The sequence below is a fragment of the Gymnogyps californianus genome, chromosome 3 (genome assembly GCF_018139145.2).
Source record: "Gymnogyps californianus isolate 813 chromosome 3, ASM1813914v2, whole genome shotgun sequence".
NCBI classification, from domain to species: domain Eukaryota; kingdom Metazoa; phylum Chordata; class Aves; order Accipitriformes; family Cathartidae; genus Gymnogyps; species Gymnogyps californianus.
Genome location: NC_059473.1, coordinates 79,143,016 through 79,165,602, shown reverse-complemented (window position 1 = coordinate 79,165,602; position 22,587 = coordinate 79,143,016). Strand labels below are relative to the sequence as shown.

The 22,587-nt window shown below is 40.7% G+C and overlaps 1 protein-coding gene across 3 annotated transcripts in view; it reads left to right on the top strand.

Moving 5' to 3' along the window:
• The window catches only part of LIN28B (lin-28 homolog B), a 101,931-nt gene that overhangs the window by 41,919 nt on the left and 37,425 nt on the right, over positions 1 to 22,587 (top strand). For all 3 annotated transcript variants that reach the window (XM_050893839.1, XM_050893840.1, XM_050893838.1), the window contains one exon: positions 17,303 to 17,487. In XM_050893839.1, the coding sequence (XP_050749796.1) occupies positions 17,303 to 17,487 (185 nt within the window). The remainder of the gene's footprint in view (positions 1 to 17,302; positions 17,488 to 22,587) is intronic.

Genomic DNA, 22,587 nt, shown 5'->3' with positions numbered 1-22,587 from the left:
AGAAGGTTTTCAAGACTTGGGGGCAGGCTGTATCAGAAACGATGCAATGTTACTATTTGATGTAGAAAAAGGAACACAAAACAGATGCAACAAATGTTTTTATATATAACAGGTTATGAATAATGCATTGTGGTGGGTGAGTTTTTCAAATTTCAGAAAAACACCGTTGATGGCCATCTATCTAGTAGTGATAGTTTAAACTCTGAGACCTGGTGAGTGAAGCTCCTGTTGGCTCGGCTGAGTTTTAACCGGGTTTGAAGCAGGAGGCATTTTGACCGGTGAAAAAACTAGCTGTTCCTATGAAGTCAAGGGCTCAGACACCTACAGTTGTTCAAGCATCAGCAACTGTAATTGAGACCAAGCCTTGTCTGAATCTTTGTATAGACAAAACCAATGTTTCTGCCTTTATGTCTTATTCGGGGGGGGGGGGGGGGGGAGGGCAGAAAACCAAAGGGACCAGTGCAAGGAGGGGGACTCTGTGTTGAAATAAACTAATGACATTTGCAGTGCAAGCAGTCCAGACCTCCAGCAGGCAAGCTCTGAGCTCCGTATGTACAGAAACTTTTAACAATACTCAAAACCCTGTCGTCCTAGCAAAATTTTTGCTCCCAAAACAGGGAAGCATCATGTGTTACAAGCACTGAGGCAAGCTGCCTTGCTAGCCGGGGCCAGTCTCTCCAGGCTGAAGCTGAAACCCAGCTGCCTCCTGGCCCCAAGTCATCCTGTCTCTTGTAAAAGGATCCTGCGATGCTCCTGCTCGGTGTCAGTCCCAGCAAATGCAACTGGGCTCATAAGCTGCCATTTTATTCCCTTAAGAGCAGTGATGTGGTAATCAGTGACCAGAAATGACCTTCAAACAGAAGTATAATTTTTATAGAACAAAAAGCAACAGAGAGAAAAGGATCTTAAAATCCATAAGGCAGAAAGCATGTGAATGAAGTGCTATGCTATGTAATTTCCTGGGCTAAGTAACGCCCAGTTTCTCTAGATGGCTGTGGTGGAGTCCCTTTGGGCCAGTCTAGCTTTCTAGTTTCTGAACAGTGACCCTGCCCTTTCCATTGAGAAGGGCCTTTCTAACTCTTCAGTGTTTGTTTTTAATTTAATTTCCAAGTGGAATATCCATGTTACTTCATCCTGTATCCTAGCAGTTGTCCAAGTTGTTGCTTGCTGCTTTCCTGGGCCGTTCTTATGTGGAATGCTGCTGGAGAGCTTTCTGTCACTGCCCTGGCCATGTGCTTACTTGACTGATCATACGTAGCTGGTTGTGTGTCCCTTTCCCCAGACAACAAATTACTTTTCTACTGGTTTTGATTTTATATGTGATAGGCTTTCATTCTGTATCATATCAGGCAATGAAAAATGGATTGGGTGTTTTATTTCCCAGGAGATATACCTATGGCTTAGGTGTCTGTGAGTACATTCACAGTATATGTTTTCTTTAATGAGAAAAGTTTTTAGATGCCCGTTTTCCTTCTGCGCCTTTTGGAAGACAGGGCAGAGGGATTGTTAGTTTTTAAAAGCTGCATCCACGGGACAGCAGTCAATCCCCATTTTTATTCTCTAAGAAAGCTTTTCATTCACTTTAGGTTATGTCATTTGAGAAAAAAAATCAGGTCTTAAGCTGTGCTGGGGTATCTGTTTGGTGGTTTATACTTCTTTAACTCTCTTCTAAATCAACAGCTGAACTGAAAATACGAACATTTCACTGATACAAGACTAATTCTTGCATCTTCAGCTGTCCCTAGTTTGAGTTGCTTACAGGAGGGAAGCCTGAAGTCTTGAGTCTGTGGAGAATCATGCATCTCCCAGCTCTGTATCTGTTTTTGTGGTGTCTCTTTTCTATGCATTTAAATGTACTAACTCTGCCAGGAGCTGTCTCCTCCCTCTCTTTTAAGTTTCTCATGCTTGTTGTTAGCCTCAGGGGCTTAATTCTCTGGAAACACTGAGGGTGATTAATCAAGCTAATTTGTGTTAACCGTAAAAAAACCAATCTGACTTTAATTTTGCGTAGTCTTGATTTTCTAGTGTCTTGTTAACATTTTTTTGGAATTTCTTATCTCAAAAATATCTTGCCTGTCTACATAACAGACATTTATGCACCTGATTACTCTGAAGAATATTCCTGTGTCCACAGAACAAAGCCAGCCGTAAAAAAATCCCACATGGTATATGAACTGCAGAAACTTCACAGGTGACTAATCATGAACATAATCTTATGCTTTCCTTGCATTCTTAAAATAACTATTCACATGACATAGTGGTCATGTCTAAGTCATCTGGGAGGTGCAGAAGTACTGTGTAGCTATAAAGAAAAAAGCTGTTTTACTAATTTGTCCTTAAGATCCATTGAATTGAAGGGGTCTGCATTTAAGAAAGTGAGATAGATTATGTAGGATTGGCCTCAAAAGTCTCCTAAGTTTTGTGTTGCTTTTTTTTCCCTACATCTCTGTCCACAAGCTCATTTTGCTCATGAGCAGAATGTTTACCAAGCGTACATGGTCCTGTAGACTACCTTACTTATCTGGATCTTGGAAGAGATGGTTGCTCATCTGGCATAACTGTCCTGTGTGAGTTTTTCCCTGGGGTGTGGAAGTGCACTCTGAGTACACTTCAGGCTCATGGTGTCCAGTCTCCTGACCAGCTGTGATCGTGTCGCAGTGCCTGCTGGGGTACGTTGCTGCACAGCCTGCCAAGTCTTCATGCAGTACTTTATGCAGCCTCATATCCACACTTGGACAATCATTGTGTTCTCTGACACTGAAAAGGTGGTGCAAAAGCTTTGTCATCTTCTCCCTGCTGCGTAAGGTGCTGATCAGCTTCTGGAATTAGTGCACTGCTTCTTTGTGGATACAGCCATTAGTAATGTATTTTTTGAACCTTTAGAATACCAAACAAGCAGATTTATCAGGTTAAATTTGTCACTATAGTGAACAGAAATGCAAGAGCTCTATCACAGAACACTTTCTTAGACTGTGCCTGTCTAATTAGAGACATGTTTATTGCGTTATCCAAAATTGCTGGAACTTTTTTTCCAGAGGAGGTCTTAGCCTCGCTTGGGTATCAATACCTTCTTTGTCCTTCAGTCAATGAAATTCTTATCTGCTCATCTATTTATGCCTTTAATCCTACATGTGTTTTATAAGAGAAAACGAGACTCTCCATTGTTCTTGTTCCCATCTGGCTGAGGCAGGCAGGTCTGCTCCCCAGCTCATCCTTGTGCACCCCCTATACAATCCCAGGGCTCTCAGATCTCCTCTCTCACAGCAGGAGGGGGATGTGCAATCCAAATCTGCATTTCCTCCCTATCATTGTATGGAACCTGGATGACTCCTGACAACCGGTAGGTCCTGCTCTTCTCCTTTCTTATCTGTAGCAGTTTTGAGTCTCCACCTCAAGGTGGAGGTGGTTTTTGACTGAATGAGCAAAATCTGACTCAGCTTAAAAAGTGAGCATGTTCTCCAGCTATCCAAGGCTGGTGGAAATAGAGCACAGCATCTACTCTGTGTTCTCACCACTGGTACTTATGTCTTCTCTAATTCTATGTTACAATACTTTCAGGGGTCTAATTAAGGTGGAACATGAGCAGCCTTTCAGGTGGGACTGCCACTCATGTTGATGACAGCCTGCTTGCTACTACTGTATTTTTGGGAAGTGGTGTGGTATTTTTGGGACTGCAGAGGACAGTAGTAACAAATCGTCCCTGAGGATTCACCGTGTTCCTACTACAGGTTTTCAGGTTATTTCACCTAACAATTTCATCTGCCATCTTCCAAAACCACATTTACCAAAAGCTGAGTCATTCCCACACATAGATAGTTTTTCGTTTTTTCCTGTTAAGTTTACTTCACTGCGTCTCCAACCTCACTGCATCTCCACAGCTGTTTGTAGCTATAAGTGAGAGTCAAAGACTGCACAAATAGATGTTGACCCATGCTCAGGTGAATCTACTGGTAATCGTTAGAGTTCATTTAACCAGAGCTTGAGCAATTGCTCAGTAGCCCTCCTTCTGTGCCTCTTTGCCCGATTCTGCTCGCTTGCTCTCCCAACAGCCGATCTCTGTGGAAGCTGCTGGTGCAAGAACTGCTGGGCATGTGCATCCCGTGTAGGTACTGCCTGGATTCAAAAAAGCCTTTGTGGTTAAATACTGCAACATACCTGTTCCCCCGTAGCATAATATGTACAAGAGGCGTTTGCAGAACTCGAGTTACTGGCAAGTAATTTTTTCTGTCAGCTAACCTTTTATTATACTTTGTAATGGGCACCTTGTGTGGCCTGGTGTTTAATTTGGCCTCTGTTTGATTTATCTATTTGATCAGGCTAGGTTATGGAGTTGACTTTAAATTAAATGTGCGTTTGCACGTGCACACACATGCACATACACACGTATATAAACTGTGATATGGGAAAACTGAGTTTGTACTGAGTCAGGGAGGAAAAAACTTAGAAAATACTGAAGCTGAAGTTGCACAGACAGCTGCAAGTCTAACCCCTTTTTAGTCCTCTCACTTTAGTTTGTACTTAATTGATTTTGTGATCACCTACTACCCCCCCAACATAATGTGTCATGCTTTTAGCTACAAATGGCTGCTTCTTACATAGTGACCAGAAAATAAATGTTCATGTGAATATGGTCATAAGATATGTCACTGAAAGGAGTCTAAATAAAGAAATAATACACAGAATTTATTGTTTCCCACAACTCAGCTTCGTTTCTTGCATCATAGTTACTATGCGATGTACCTCTGATTTTAGCCTTTAGAGCTTTCTCTTTCAAAGAGTCCAATAAAAATGGAGCCTGGAATTTGTTTACTTCTGGTATTAAAAGCAAACAGCTCAGGGAGCAGGCAACTTTTATTGGACCTGTAAAGGAGTAATATAGATGGTAGAGATTTCGGGCTGTATTTTGTTTATCATGGGTTTCAGGTTTTTGGGGGTACTTAACTGTTGGTGTGGGGAGGGGAGGGTTGGCAGCTTTCACTGATGTTAGGCAGTCTGTGAGACCAGACCATTGCATTAATGCAGCAAAAAGACTGAGTGGAAACATAAATATGTTGTAGTGAAAAGACTTCAGTTTTTATACAGTTCTGTTTTTTCTCCCATATGAAGTGTAATTTTATGAGGAGGAAAAGTCTTTGGCCAGAACTGAGAGGAATAAAATCATTACGTAGAGGACTTTCAATGTTATTACAGATGGGTACAATAGAAATAAACTTCTCGGAAGTTAAGAAAACATAAGTACTGCAAAGGCAGTGTCCCTGGTCTTGTGATACCTTGGCCTGGAAAGCGTATTTGGAAGAGAACATAGCTGTCGTTTGTGCTCCCTTTGTCAGCCAGGATCTGTACAGCTGACAGGCAGTGGAAACCTGAGCATGCCACATATGCCACCGGTGCCCTGTGAAACAACGTGCTTTTGGTATAGAAAGAAGGGCAGGGGAGAGTCTACAGCTCAAATCATGATACTGAACGGATATCACTAGGTGATGCAGCTAAACCATAAATACATGTTTGGAAGGATTTCTCCTGTGGACTGTTTGCCTTATAACTGCATCAGAACTAGTCACCTGCCTGTGTTTCATAATGAGATGTCTGGCAATGTCTGAGGTGTAACCAACGCACAAAAGCAAACAAATTCAGAATTAACAGGCTGATGCTTCTGGGTCTGCTGTCCCCCATGAGTGCTGATGGGAGCTGTGTCAGCAGATTGTAAGAGGAAGGACTTGTCCTTAAGGAACCTCTTTGTGTCTTCCTGCTGCAGCTGGTCTGACCCTCTTTCAGCAGGCCTCGGAAAACATTTACATTCTTTGGCAGAGCATGCTAAAATTAGGGCATAAAAATGACAGATTCAATATTGGAGTCTTAAATAATATTTGAGTAGTCTTGCATTGTGTAATCTGAGCAGAAGCCAACATTACTGTCATTTGATTAATGCAGTTGTATGCATGATATTCCAGTTTCACAATTACTTCCTCAATAAATATAATCATAACTATAGTAATAAGATACTATCTTTAAAGTTTTTGAAGCATTTCTGAGTACTTCCCCAATACCCATGCTAACAAATTTAAATAGTTTGTCTTTTATAGTTAAAATCCTTTGTCCTCTTCCATAAAAGTCACTCTAATCTGCCTTCTGTTTACTTTAGAAGGGTTTTGCCTTAAATGCAGTTTTCTCATTTGTGTCACTGTGAATTCAGAGGTGTTTCATTGAAACACAGGACATGTCCTTTGTAGCAGAATATAGGTTATGCTTTGATAACAGAAGTGGCTCTAAACCAACCATTTCTGTCAGCTTTTAAAATGCAGCTGTTTAGAGAACTAGTTCACAGTAAAGTTACAAATTAAATGCTCTCCCAAATAATAATTTAAAGGTGCTGCTAAGTTCAAGTTACTTTTTGAATCATCAACACTATCTCCTCCTACTGCTGTGTATTTCTAAAAAAAATAATTTAAAGTCACCTACTCATTTCCTGTTATGTCCAGACTGTGTTAGACATTTATTACTAGTTTCACTGCTCTCTAGTACCTTAACTGTCATGTATTTAGATGATCTGCCACTCCCTTCCCTCCAAAAAAAAGTGATAAAGGTTTGAAGTATAAAATAACCCTGTGCTCATTCTTCCTCCAAGACAAAAGTGTTCTTTTATTCGAATATCTGGATATCTCATCAATATTTGTAATTCTGATAAAATTGTATCTAATTAAGATATAGCTGACTATAAGTTGTTAGAACTGATGGGATACTAGATTATCTAGCACTAGATTAAAAAAAATAGAAAAATTAGTAAATGTATAATCTGCTGCACAAGAACAGCTAAGGAAGATTAACCATAATAAAAAAAGCATAGAAATACTAGAGAACTTGAATCGTAAGTCAGGAATTGTTAATGCAGTATAAATGTTGCTGTTTAATTTTTCTTTTATAGTAAAGGAAAAAGTGTTTTGGTTTTACAGTATAGATAATGTTGTGAAGATAACTACAACTTTAAAATAAACCAGCCCCAATAAAAATTTCAGCCTATTTATCACTTCTTTGCTTTACGAGCAATGACATTTGAACCCCACCAATTTTGTCAGATAGTCTTCTCTTATTTTTGTGTGCATGGTGACTTTGATTTTAGTAAACAAATATTCTAACCAGTATTTCATTTTTGTGTTTCACTTCTATATTGGCATTTTAAATAAATGGGATTAAAAAATGAATAGTAAATGTAGGTTCTGACCTCCAAATGATTTAGCTGCGTTGGCGTATCGCCTGTTGATAAACCATGCCTTCTTGTATCATTTGTGCAGGACCTTGCACAGTGCAACGTGAGTCCTCAGTGGGAACCAAGGACACCTGTACCATAAAAGTAAAAACAATATTTGCCCAAAAGCTTGAGAATAGTTCAAGAGAGGTTCCTGTTTACAAGATAATGGATTTTTATCTTGGGATTGCTTAGGGCATAGTTACTCCCGGTTGCCTAAATTCCATCCGTGCTCACTTACTCCCTCGCTCCCTGGCTTGCAGTAGCTTTCAAGCAGACAGCTTGCTTCTCTCTGAAGAATTAGAAGAGGTCATTGAAGAATGGAGGGGCTTTGCACTAATGCAGCTGATGGTATTTTTCAGAAAGCATCCTCCACAGCAGGGATCTCAGGTTTCTGAGGTGAGGACCCGTGAGGTTGCAGTCGTGGCACTGTGCTGGGCTGGCGGGCTCTGTTTCTCAGCCCAGGGCCTGGGAGAGGTGGTGGTGGTATGAGGACAGTTTTTCAGGCTTCAGCCTATAGGTAGCTGGGACCAACCAGAGGAGAAGGAGAAAGAAAAGGAGGTAGTGGCAGGGGTGGACTGCTAGCACAGTCCCAGTCAGGACTGGGCTGTAAACCCTCGTTCTGCTTCCAGGACTTGAGCCACTCCTGTGCCTTCGCAGCCTGGGAAGAGAGGGGAGTTGGCTCTTCTGTGGCATTGAGAACCTGTAGCCACTGTAACTGTCAGCCACTTCTTTTCCACAGATCAGTTTTAGCTTGAATCATCAGCTAGGCCATTACCCCAGCCCATTCCTTGTAGGCTACCACCCCTGGTCTTTCGTCATGGCCCAGCCCTTCCACCATCCTGTCCCCTGCCCCTTGAGAAGGTCAAGTTGCTGAATTCCAGCACGATCCAGCCATCACCCTCTCTCTTACCGCCATCCTTCCCATCCCACAGTCCTACCTCAACTTAACTGCTCACAAGTAAAATCCTTTCTGTCCTGGGTATGTATGAGCCTGTATCTACCAACATAACCCAGCTACCCTCTCCCCAACCTGCTGTTCCCCTGTTGATCTGCAGAGATGTTGGTAGCTACCTGTTATGCCACACTTCAGGAAGAAAGAGGCAGGTCAGTATAATCGGGATATGTTTTGCCATGAGAATAGGGTGAGCTGAACTGTCTTAACAGGTTCAGGACTCCTTCTGTACTGCTGACTTGCTGAATCATTTGTATGAAATGCCTTTTTTCAGTGTCAGCCTGTGGCTTCTGTAGTTGCCCAGTGTTAGCTGTTCTTCTGTTTACCGGTGAGATGTGAATCACTCAATTTTCTCATGCAAAGCTGGGATGCAACAAGGTAGATGAACCGCTTTCTCAGTATTTTCCTGGTACTATTTTTCGCTACTGGTATCCAATTTAAAGCTTAAGGACAGCTTCCTAGAGATGGTTGTTAAGAGTCTGCAGTAAGAAAACATGACTCTTTCAGGCCACTTTTATGCAGGGGAAGGGAAAGGTGCATGTGCAGAGAGAGATCCTGCTACACCTGAATTAGCAGAACACAATCTGGGCCTAATTTCTTTTTAATTATATGCAGTCTCTTGGGATGGTAGGAGGTGGTGAGGGAGGTGGATAGGAAATCTTTACATAGCTAAAACATCTCCTGGCATAGGGGATTGTCATTCCCATGCATGGGAGTGTATAGAGGAGCACAGAAACGAAGCTTATAGACATCGTAGGGCAGGCTTGGAAAATAGAGGTGCTGCAGGTGTTTCTGAAGATGTGGTTAATGACACCAGAAAGGTGTAGTAAATATGGAGGAAATTGTGGTTTAGTTTTAGGTGAACTCTACCATTGAGTCTGTGCTTTCTACCAGAGCACATTTTCAGTAGTTGAAAAATGCAGCAAGCTGTGTGGGTTGTACATTGCGCCTTCCTGTGCTTTTGCACTTCCACCTGTGTTTATGGGACGATCTACATTGAAATTGGCTGATTTTTAGATCTGTTAGAGGAGAACTGTGTTCCAGTATATTCAGCGTGCTTTTTAAAATGAGTGAATCGTAGCCATACTGTGTTCTGTCCTCACCATTAAACTCATAAGAGAGATGCCAGACAGGAGACAGCTCAGCCACATCCATCATGCAGGTTTCAGTGTATTTGTATCCCTTGTGGAAGAAATGAGAGAAACTGACTTGGTGGCATTCATGGATTTTCTGGTGGCCCACACTTTTATTGTTCTTTCTTTTTCCTTTTATCCACCACCCACCGCCCACCTCTCCCAAGAAAAAAAAAAGAGGTCTAGGACTCTGTGTGGCACCTCCTTTCTTCAGGTAATAGAAGATGAGCTGCAAGAATGGCTTGTTTTGACCTCTGCCTTGGAGGTTTGGGTTTTTAACAGAAAGGAGGCTTGAAAAATACTCTGCCTAGGTGGACACTATGGAAGTATGCAGCTCACCATTGTCATGAATTTTTCAGCGTACGGCATGTCGTCAGGGGAGGAGGTACACCGTGCCCACAGTCATGCTAGTTTTCTCCCCCGTCAGGAAGTTTTGCACTTGATGCTTCACTAAAATGAACTGAACATCAGGGTGCCTTGGAGAGCCTGTTCATCTGGACCTCAGGCCCGTGTCTCACGAAAGAAGAAAAAACAGGGAAAAAAGTGCCTCCTCCCAGTGAAAACAAAGAGGATAATCTGCCCTATTTATTGATTGCATAAAAGGTCATGTTTGTTTGTTCTTAATTTTTTTAGAAAGAGCCTTCGGGTTTCTGCAAAACTGCCTTACAGCAGATGAGTACTTGGAACAGAAAATGAGGCAGTTTGAGTTGCATGAAGTGACTGTGGTTGCCTGAGGGTGGAATAGCTCAGTGGTGAGTGAAGGAGGGGAAGGGCCTCCATCCTGGGGGGATCTGTGGGGCTCCCAAAGGCAATGTGGTCAGCCAGTAGCAAGGGAGCACTTGTGAGGAGGGAGCTTGGAGGAGTTCGACCATTGGGGACAGTCAAGAGAAGAAGATGCTTCTCAATGGGTGGACTTCGGGGGTATTGTAAACTGTCTGGGATTAACGGTGGGGTTTCAGGAGGTCACTGGGGCAATGTAAGTGGTAAGTTGGCACAGGACAGCCTTACATGCTGTTGCTGCACACTCGCACAGCTTTTTTTGAGGTGTGCTGCTGGTTTTTTTGACTTTGCATAGAACTGATTCAGGGAGCAGAAACAGCAGAAAACCTGACATTACCAAGAAGAGGTAAACGATTTTCTTCCTGAGTCAATGTGAGACTGAGGTAGGGGAAGAGGAACCGTCCCTTTGAATTGACTGAACTGAATCCTAAAACTCTATCTTGTGCCTAGCATGACTGATGAGAAAATACTTCAACTAAGAAATGGGAGAAGAGGCTGGCTTGATTTTCACGCCTGGTATTAAAGCACAGAAGAAGGAAAATTGGTTAAATGAGAATTGCACATGCAGCAACACAAATGGTCTATGCAAAGGAAGGGTGAAAACTAGTAGTAGATGACTAGTTGTGTAGGTGCTACACTAACAAAAAAATATACTTACTATAGCAAGAGAAGAGGATGAGGCTAGGGAGGAAAAGTAAATGAGATGTTTATTATCCGGGCTCTTTTCATTAGTATACAAAACTAGAACAGCTGGTGCTGAACATGTAACTAGATATAGAGGCAGCGGAAACATGGTCAAATAGCATTCATGGCCTGAACACAAATACTGAAAATTATGCAGAAAATTAGTACGGTGTTGTGAATGAAGTGGCACCATGCAAAGAAGCAAACAGTAGCATGGGCACAGTAGAATCTGTTTGGTCAAAATCACTTTGGGAAGGAATTATGAAAGACCTGTTGTAGACCTCTAGCTTAGGATTTATATACAGACAATGTAATAACAATATTATGACAGAGGAATACTAGTAGGAATAGTAACGTTATAGGTAGGCTATGTAGTAGGCCAGATCTATGTTTAAGCACAAATGATGTTATAATGATGTGGTATTTCTGTACATGACAGTCAATAGTTTTCTTACCAAAAGTGTAATTCAGAATAGAAGTTGTGTTATTGTGGACTGAATTGCTGACCTTATAGAAAACCTGATTGTTTAAAAAAAATGAAGACAAAACACGAACTGGGTTAATTTGGTTTAAGGTAAATGGGATGATAAAAAGTCAGTAACAATTTTTTTAAGGCGAACATTTGTTAAATCAGGAGAACTGGTTAGTGAACATAGGTGAAGCTGAAGTACTGGAGAAAAGGTTCAACTTGAATCCCAAGTAAAGGAAAAGGAGAATTGTGGGAAATTACCTAATCGTTCTAGCAGAGAACCTTCTCCTGGGAGCGATATTGGTAGAGAAAAGGTAATGCGAAAGGAAGGAGGAGTAGATTATCAAAGGAAGTCACTTGGAAGTTGTGGTGAACAAGAACTGAAAGTACTAAGCTGAGTTAGAATTTACTTAAAGTTCTGAAGAGTTAAAGCAGTTAGTAAAAGTTTCTTTGGACATATAAATAAATTGAGAAAGAAGAAATCCTTTGGTTGTATAGGGAGGGTGGTTTTGAATTAGAGCCTTTTGTTCAAAAGCTAAATAAATACCTTTGCACACTTCTCAGAAGAGTAACAGTGTGGGGACAGTGACAGGATGATGAATGGCAATAAGGTTATGAACATGACTATGGTCGAGGTGGAAATTCAAGACAGAAACAAATTCCAAGTAAATAAGGATGTGAAATTGCAGTGTACCAGCTGCATTATGGTTACTGCCTACGTACCAGTTCTTTGCCTACTGTAAAGTTACTTGCAATAGCTCACCCTATCTAATCAATGTTGTATACATGTAGTGTATGTGGCTCTTCATTGCCTAAGAGCTGAAGTGCAAATCTTTGAGAAATAAAGCAGTTTATAGCTTTATTTTTAAAGTAAAGTTAATTTTTATTATGTTGAGCTTTAAAAAAAAATCTGTAATACTGTAGATTTTTCTGTTTGACATAAAATATTAAGGAACACATTCTCATCTCAAAAGTTGCCGTTTCCACTGTGTATGCCCTGGAGCTCATTAAACCTTTCTGTGAACAGATGCAGCTCACTGGAAAAACAAAAAGCTATCCCTGTTTCCTCTTCCTCTTATCGTGTGTGTCCCCCCTGTCCCGTCCACCCCCCCCCCCCCCCCTTGAGCAGGAAAAAGCCCTTGAGGTCAGCGGGAGCAATGGCGAGTTGTCTTGTGGGTGCCCAGCCTTCGAATTCTGTGTTAGTGCAGCAGAGCTACACGTTGCTCTTGGAGGGGCTGTTGTTCAGTGTAGTGGATTTTTTGTTTGTTTTAGCATTCTGCCTGCAAAAATACATGATCTTCACAAACTTCCTAAAATGAACTTTTGGTGGACAGCAAAAGTCCTTGCAGCAGGACTTGTGTCATGCAACTGATACTATTTTGCAGCGCTTCCCCTAACATTTGCAGTGTACAACAGTTAAATTCTGGTTTTCACCTAATGCTGGTAAGTGCACTAGTATAGGTCCAGTGTAAATTGTTTTACTTTTGTGTCCTCTTACTCTGTACTCTTGCTTTTCTCAAAGGTTGCTGGAACTGTACGAGGTTGTTTTGGAGAGCATTTCTTATCTTCAGTGCGGTTGGGCTTCAGGATATGCTTTCCTTCATGTCTGGATTTAATTGTAGATAATTTTGGAGGGAAAACCATTTTCTTACTTTGGGGAACCCGGCATACTGGTGGCATCTGGTCATTGTACTGAGCAATCAATCAATCACTAGATAAAAAGGGGCAGAAATGAGAGATACAGAAAATAAACGATCTAAGAAGACTAACTTTTTCCCCCCCTCTAAAGAATTTAATGTCTGTGACAGCAGTTGTTCACAGCCCTGACTAGAAATGGCAAAGTTGTTGTGAGGAGGCGCTTACGGGGACCCTGTTCTCCCTTCCCTCCCCACACGTTAATAAAAGTAATGCACATGTATCGGAGGCAATTGGGCCCCTGTAATGAGCCTTAATTCCAAACTTCCTTTCTTTTGTAGAGGCTGGTGAGAGTTGTAAGCACTCCCTGACACTGCCCAGGAAATGGTACTTTTCTTTGGGACCATCTTGCTAATACAGTTTATATTTGTTATGTTTTGATTTTTGTTTCATAGTAGGAAATGCTTTCCAAGAACTTGTGATCATGGACTTTTCCACTCTTACTTGTTGTTGTTGCTGATAGTGTTATGAAATTGCCAGCATTTTGGACCAAGCCGTTGCTTGTGACAGAGATGTGTGAGACTTCACATTATAGGCTAAAATACCAAGCAATAATAGGATACCTATTAAAAAAAAATAGAAATGGCCCTGTCAACTTAAAAAAGAAAAAGAAAAAAAGCTCTACTCTGAAATCGCTGTATTGACTGCTGGTAAAAATAACAGCAAAGTCTCTGACAGCTGAAAGAGAGAGAAAGGAGAAAAAGCATGTTGCTTTTAAGTTTTTCCCTTTGTTCCTTGGCGGTGTGCCCGTACACCCCATTCAGGGCTCTAGAAATGGTTCACTGACTTGAAACTCTGGCTGCTTTTAATTGTGTGGGGTTTATTTGTTTAAGTAATGTGAGGAAAATACTGAGCTAGGTCTCTCAACATTAAATTATCAACTTTACAGACATTTTTTGTCCCACTCTTCAGACAAGTTAAGAGGGATTCAGGTTTTAGATTTGTTTTGCTGGTTTCCAAATGCCATTTTTTCACTATGGCTTTGAATTGTTATTGCACCCTCAGAGAATCTCACCATGAGCTGGCTGACAGCATAGTAGTATACATTTACACAATAAGTCAGACGGCACCAAATCCATCTATAACGTTGAAAAGCTGTTGAGGTGTAGTCAAGGAGAGTACTGTGCAAGTCATTTGGAGTGGTTTTTTCAACATTTTCTATTGTTAAAAGTGCTTGAAAAAACAAACACAGAAAAATGTACACTTGCATAATGTGATTTATGAAAGCATACTTGTTCCATTACTTTGGCTTTTAAATATATTTAAAAATTCCTCTTGTAAATATAGTGCTTTGTTTGGAAATAAACGATCTGTTGCTAAAAGTGAAAAGAGAAAAATAAAAACGTTTTAGAGTACTAATAATGCCCTGTTTTAGGTTGCATTTTAAATAAGTACTTCCTTCTTTTGAAGTACAGCAGAAGACATAATGTTATGTGCATATCAGATGTCAACCTTTTGGCATTTGTTTTATAACAGTGAAACTCAGGAAAAACACATAAGTCTTGCTGAGACTTAACTGTATCTGCATTAAGTTGTAATTAAACAAAAAGACAAAAGCATCCATGCCATGTTCAGTATTACTGGGAAATAAGGGCTTATGTTTATCTGCTTGAGGTTCCCTTTGTGATTAGCACCCATCTGTGTTGTCATGGTTGTCTAGTTTTGGAACATTTAACTATATGTTTTAGTTTGGGACAAAATACATGTTCATCAGTTCTTTCCTTTTAACAAGATTTTCCCTGGTGGCTGCTGAAGACTGAAGAGGTGTGGATGGACCTAGGGATGGATTTGCGCCACAGGTGGAATCTGTTGTTTCAGTTGATGAGTGGTGGTGTCTTCTTTGGGCATATTCTGAACTTGGATGTTTCTTCATTGTGACGAAGATCCCTTTATTGCTATACAGACATTTCAAAGTGGAGGGCTGGCTTGAAATAATACTGCCTTCCTGCGTGGTTTGTTTCATTGGTTTACGTAGAATTACTGTCTTCCATTTGTATTAGTGAGAAAATTTGCATATTTCCTTTTTCATACCTTATATTTTCATTTCAAAAAACAGCCAAGCTTATGATTCCGGGAACAGATATTATATATTTCTTCTTTCATGTGTGTGTCATCGTGTCCATTCCCCCCACTCCATACCGTCCCCCCCTTTTTAAATAGTGCTCAACCTCTCACCTAGAAAGTCAACTATTTGTCTCATGCTTCACACTGTTACAACATTTGGTGGAAGAGCCACATGTACTAGAGCTGCACAACTGGATAAGCAAAAACAGCGTTTGTCCTAACCAGTGGAGCCGTGTTCTTGCTTACTTTTGGCTGCTGGAAAAATTACAAGCAACTGAGTCCCTCAGTCAGACTGGCATTGGTAGCGTCTTGTTGCATTATGAATGGTTGCTGCTGGGTAGACTGTGAGAACTCAGCTGGTCCAGTACTTGGGGTTTTTGGAAGCAAAGGTGCGTGTGCTTTCACATGGTTTCATTAAAATAAATATTCTCAATTATTTTATAATTTTTAACTTAGCCTGTTAGTGCTGTGGGAAATGGACTTTGCGGTGCTGTCCCTCTTTAGAAAGACAGGGAGAAGTTAAGTGACACAGGTCACCTGAGGTAACTCTGCTGCAGAACCAGGAACTGGTTTCCAGTCTCACTGGGTGTGATTCAGCTCCGGATTAAGATATCTGAATCACAGAAAAGTCTAGATTGGAAGGGACCTCTTGAGATCGTCTGGTCCAACCTTTTGCTGAAAGCAGGGCCTTGGATTAGGTTATTCAGTGCCCTGTTAAGTTGAGTCTTAGCTATTTCCAGCAAAGGGAACTACACTACCTCTCTGGGCTTCTCGGTTTAATTCTTCTCATAGTGAGCAACTTCTCTTCATGTCTCGATGGAGTTTCCCCTGAAGTAGCTCAGGCCTATTGCCTCCTGTCCTGTTCTCCGTGCATCCTTGTGAAGATGCTCCCTCTTTGTGTATGAACTATGAACTCTGTAGGTGTCAGTTCTTGTGCTCTGCTAAAATAGTGTCTTGGTGCTGCAGACCTCCCATACCCATAACATGATTACAGGGAGACCATGTCAGGGATTACCATCTGATTTGAATACGTTCCCTAGTTGCACTTGTCGGGTAGTAGATATGACTTTGACTTACAGAGTTGAGTGTCGCTCGGCTCTTTTTGACGTGTGACTGAGTGGGATGGCACCTGCAGTGAAGATTCCCTTCTTGACTCCATGGTTCGGCCAAGTGAATGCTGGAGACCATTGTAAGAATCAGTCAGGATACGTTTTTCTCTTTGCTGTGAAGAGTTTGTGAGCAAAGGAAGAAAATATGTTTCATAACACTCCGGTAAAAACTACAAGTGTTTGCAAATTGATGGATTTTGTAATATTCTCTGTGAGTCCAACTGATCTCGTTCATGTAATGTGTAACTTCTAAAATAAACGTTTAGTGCAACCAGTGTCTATTATTTTATCTTTTTCCCCCAAAAAAATTGTCTTACTTCACCTGATGATCATTTTATTTAAGAGTTTCATTCATCAGATTTGTCCTGGGATATAGACTTACTATTGTACATAATTTATTAGGAATTGAGATGAAAATTTTCATTGCATCAAAATCAGTGGTGAGCTCCTGTTTACTTCAGCTTGTCCAGGATTTTGCTGATACAGTGTAATATCAAAAGATTTATCAGTATTTATTTCACTTGCCCTGATGATGATAATTTCCTTTTCTGTGAATGAAAATACAAATCCATACCTAAATCATGCGAACTACGTAAGATTTTTGGGGTAGTGAACATTTAGTAGCTGACTAGGGGTATTTGAATTGCCCATTTCAGTGGACTTTGTTCAGAGTGCCTTCCTCCTGCCTTTCGTGCTCGTTGTAGCTTTGATTCATTTTCAGAGCAGCAGAGCCATGTCCCAGATACAAGGAATATGAATTATGATAATTTTGATCATAAACGAATTAGCTCTGAAGTGAACATTTTGCTCTCTTTCCATTTTGTTAAAAAAGCCTTTTCAGTTCCTGATGCCTGTTAGACAGGGGTTTTAAGAAGACAGCATTTTCTCTGCTTCTTACATCTATAGCATTCATCACAGAAAAGGAAAATGTTATTTCAGTTTCGCTGATACTGAAAGTAGGTTCTTGTTACTTGTTTAGTGTTGAATAGTGTTTTCAGTGTATCCAGGACTATAATTTGTAGTATCGTCTGCTATAGCTCATGCAGAGGAAACTGTTATTCAACCTGTATGTATTCTAGGATAGTAGACAGGATAATTTGTCCTGTTGATTATGAATGTAACTATTGTTTTTAAGGCAATGGTAACCAACAGTATTTTTCCTATTTACAGAGCAAGCTTTACATGGAAGGATTTAGAAGCCTAAAAGAAGGAGAACCAGTGGAATTTACTTTTAAGAAATCTTCCAAAGGCCTTGAATCAATACGGGTAACAGGCCCTGGTGGGAGCCCCTGTTTAGGAAGTGAAAGACGACCCAAAGGGAAGACAGTACAAAAAAGAAAACCAAAGGGAGATAGGTAATTACCTTACTTTGCTATTCCCCCCTTTTTTTTTCTTTGCAAGTTTTTCTTGAAATTATGTTTTTAGCATTTATTCATTTGTGAAAGGAAACCCTTCTATGTAAATTTGGCTTTTACATGTAGCCTAGTGATTTGATTAAACTTATTAAGCTGTATCTATATAACTACATAAATCACCCACTTGATTGGTTTTACTTGAGGAGGTTTTATTGAATTAGAGGAGCCTGCAAAGGAACGTAATATTATTTTGAAAATATTGCTATTGGACTGAGAAGAGAGGTCAGTCTGAATACAGGTGAAATAACGTCATGTTTAGGTGAGAATTGTGCATGCTAAAGAGACTATTGTGTGCAGTGGGGTTTTAAACTGTGCATCAGTAGTTTTATACAGAAGAAAGTGTAGGTGGTGCAGTCAGGGTTGAGATATACATAATTTGATTAATTATATTTTTACTTAGTGAACAGAGTATCTGGTGTTTCCAAAGGTTTTAATGCCTGGTGGTCTGAAGAACTGTTGTAATAATATTTTACAAATTTCAGGTTAGTCTTGAGAGCTGCACTTCTTTATACATAAGTGCAGCAGCCTGGCTTGCACTGTTTTACTTCACTTTCTGCCTCTCATGGCTTGAACAAATTCTGTAATCCTCTTCACTACAAAGCCACGTGCACCTAGTTCCCCAAGGACAGCCTTCCTGCCCAAAAGCTCTTGTATTTAGGTGAATCTCCCTTTTTTCCTCATGGTATTGCCCGGCCCAGTAGCTGTAATGACTGAGATCAAGAGAAATATATAGTTTGTGAAGGATCCTAGTAAGAATATCCAAACAGTGAAGTTTTGCCTGCAGCATTTGATGTATGGCATGACTGAGAGGTGGCTCTCTTCCATTGTAAATTCTGAAGCAAAGAGTAGCTTGGGAAAGAGGGAGTCACCTGGAAAGGCAGTGTAGCCCAGCCTCGAGAAACAGGGGATCAGAAGCCTTTGCTGGCTACAGATGAACTCCACTTGTCCCCACCTCTGTTAAAAGGCTTTTTTTTCCTCTTTTTTTCCTTTTTTTAATTAAGGACTGGAGACAACATGATAGTTGTCCCTCTTTCACCTTCTTTGTAAAAGCTAAAGGCCATGAACAAAATTTATTGCTGCTGTAACAGATCAGAGTCCATAACCACAACAAGGAGAGACTTTGTAAGCCGGACAAAGCTTTCTTTTTGATTGCTCACCATATCTGGCCTTTCCGAGTTGTGTTGCATGCAATGGCTGTGAAAAAAACTTTTTTTTTTGAGCTAGGCTTGCAATATAGTTCTTATTTAAACCATTGGTTTTCCATGGACTGTAATTACTAATCTGTTTAGGGTATTAGCATTACCATTGTTATTGATGTTTCATACTATGGCAGCAAATAAAGGCCACAGTCATGCAGTCATGATGCTGTTGTCCTGTTTGTTGCACATGTATATGAAGGAAGACAGTCCTTGCTTCAAAAACGTTGAAATTTAAATGGACAGGTTGTAAGTAGACAGGAAAAACTACATATTGAAGGAGACAGGGATTTGAACAAATGTAGATGTCTATAGTGCACAGTGTAGTCAATGCAGAGGAAGCAGTACTTTCAGAGTGCAATTCATCTGATCCTAGGAAAGCATCTAAAATATTGGGGCTGAATCTTGCCTTGTGGCTGTTTCTCTTCAGGGACTACAAAGGGAGCCTAGCTCCAATGCTGTAGATACTTCCCTTACAAGTCTCTAAAGTTAGGTGGGATGATTCCTACTTTCAATGATGTTTTTTCATAGCTAAAGCATAGAAAAAATTGAACAGATATACCCTGAAAAACAGTGCAGATGAGTGATCTATGAGACAGTGTACTCTTTAATGTTCACTTGCCTTTAAAGAAGGAAAAATTCAAAATTCAATTGAATTAATTTGAATATGAAAATGTGAGCAAAAACATTTACCCACTTCCGTCTCAAAATTCTCATACTTAAGTCATAAGACACCAAAAAGTCTGAAATTTGAAATGTTTGAAGTAGCATTGACATTATCACTCAGTGAGGAGCAGAGTCTTTGCTTTAAGGAAAATTAGTTTTGATTGAATGCCTAGCCAATAAAAAAGTGCATCTACAACATGTGTAGCAGAAAATTTCTTGAAGATTGCTGTTGTACTCTGAGAACTGCCTCCATTTATGAAAGTTAATTCCAACTTCTTGTGTTCATCTCTCTTCTACTTTATCAATGTAACAGTGTGAGGGCCCAGCCTCAGTGCATCTTTTTAGATGGATCTCATTTGAATGGATCCCATGACTCTATCAATGGTGTATTAAGGCAGAAGGGAAGACTGATAGGAGTTAGAAATAGCAAAGGTGGGAAAAAGAAAGGGAAAAGCAGCAATATGTGCAGAGAGGGAGGAAAAAAGTCATGACGCTGGGGTTACCAATATTGATGCTTGTTGGTAGATTTGGGGGGGCTTCCACAATAGACTCAGAGTCTCTGTAATTTGCAGAGTGTTGTTGCTGTGGGGACCTTGCTATGATAATATTTCCCCTTCTGCATTACTGTGGGCCACATTAATTTCATAACATAGGTGGGAAGGCTTTGTAATTGCTGTCAGTGATATTGGCCACTTCGGCATCTTTCTCCGCCAGCATGCTAGTGCATGCCAGTATGAGGAAGGGCAAGTCTTTTGTGGTCCATGTCAAATGAAGCTGTGGCTATAAGCAGCCTGCAGGCTTTAGGTTCCCAGACCTTACTTTAACCTATTGTAATGTCCACGTATCTTACATAGTGTGTAATCTGGCTAGAGGGGAGGTTTCTAAACGAGACTCAGCTGGGATTTGCATCTGACAAGTGCTGGGTTCAGAAGTGGTGTTTTATGGCAGAGATGCACAGTGGTGGGGACTAGTTTCTGCCTAAGTAAGGCAGGGGATGAATTTGCAATGTGTTACACTGCAGCAGGTTGCAGCTCCCTTCATAGGAGCTCTTAGCACATGCTGAACACTGTGTTTTGCTCAACTTTGACAATGAGCTGACACAAAACCACACTATGCTGCTCTCTAGGAATGACCGCAGGGAGCTGATGCAGAAAAGATAAAGTACTCTGAATTCACACCTTAATCACCTGCTCAGTAACTTGTAGACAAGTTTGTGAAATCTTGATTTAAAGTAGAATAAATTAAATCAGAACCTAGCCCACCATCTCAGAATAAAGTTTGGAGGAGGAAAAAGGGAGGAAGGAAAAAAAATTATGCCTTTAAAAAAAAAAAAAACCCAAAAAAATCCCCCAAACACTCCCAGTGTTTGTATGTGACCTAAAATGAAACCAGGTAAAGGACCATTTTATTAGTTGTAATTTTTTATTTAAGATTATTTTTATAAATTTATATAGCTGGGAAAATATTCTTTAGAGCAGTGTATATTTAAATAAATTTGACCCACAGACGTTTGGCAGAATATTACCAAAGAAGATGCATGATGCTCACAGGACTAGAAGCTAGAGTTATCTTTGGGACCTAGAGGTATTATCCAGTATCTGTAAATATTCCTAGTAGGAGCTCAAAGTTGGATACTTTCAGCAGAGTGTCTGTAGTACTGTATCTGCTCGGCTTGGCACTTGCTTCATGTGGAACATTTCAGGGGGGACAGGGAGGATAACAACTTTTTTTTCTTTTTTGATTTTGAATTATTTACACCAAAGTGGAAGCAATAAAATAAAGCAAGAAGGAAGGGACAAGGAAGAGATAATTAAGGGTATAGCTCCATCTCCCAGTTCTAATTTATGACATTTCAGTCCTATGCTACCCTCTGCTAACATCACACTTGTGGTAGGGAAGCTACCTAGCACAGGTGACCTGTATCAGTAAGTAGTTTGGATTTAAACATGTAATAAATAAGCAGTACGTTGTGAGATTTTGGGTTTGACATGAAACATTTCACTGACTTGGTTTATAGCGCAGCCCTGCAAGTAAACTGTGAGGGAGGGAGTTGGGAGCTGCTGGAAATGAGGGAGCTTAACGAAGCATTGCCACTAGATAAACGGTGATGCTGAATTATGTTCTGGGAATATGGCTAGTGAAATAGCTGTGTATTTCTAGCTCAGTTGGCTAAACAGTAATGAGCACTGCAGCGTTGATGTAACACTTCAAAACCCTTTTTGCAATGTAGACATCTACAAAGGAGAGACGACTAGAAAAGAAGTGGTTTTGTGTTAAGATGTAATAAATGGTGTTTGCCTGTCACTCTTGCACATGACCAAAAGCATACTTTTCAAATGAAGAAAAACATATTTCTAAACTACCGATTGGGTGGAAATACAGCCACTTAGGGAAGGGGGGCTGTAATTAAATAATATAATACTTCCCTGATGAACTGTCACTTAAAATCAGTTTGTGTCTGAGTCAGAAAAAGTATTTAATATCTGAAGACATTCTGCTAATGATCTGAAGTCAGACTATAGTAAGAAAATCTTAAAAGTCATCTTTAAAAGCTCGTGATCTGCACAAACAGCCACTAAACTGGTGTGATGCAGGCAGAGATGACGGCATGGTGGAGCGCTGTGGAGAACATTTGGATTGAACTTAACAGGACTAGGAAAGCTAGTTTAAGACAACAAAGTTGCATGATACAAAGTCACTTCAAACTTGAGATTATATCAATTCCATCTCTACTGACTAAATCATGCTCAAGTGTATAATTTTCATAGAAAAGCCTGCTACGGCTCGAGCGGAGCAGATTTTTGTGAAGGAGACATGAATAATGGGAGTGGTACGGGCTGGGAAGGAGAGCCCTGAACTAGTACTGAAATGGGAGAAGCTCATAAAAACCGTGCTTAACAGACGGATGGGGCTGTGGTGGATGGAGAAAGCCCGTCAGAGTCCCTTTGCCCGAGAGCTGGGAGGCGAGGCAAGGCCAGGCTGGTGGTCACCACACACAGCTACGATGCAGGGGGCACGTCCGCTTCTGCCCTCGGCCAGCCCCGGGGACCAGCTTTGGGCAGGTCCTGAATAGCACCGGGGCAAAACAGGGGGCAGACAAAGCAAGAGTGCCCAGCTGACCAGAGAAACGGATGGAAAGTTCAGGGAGTTGTAGCTTTTGGCACAAAATGGTGTCAGC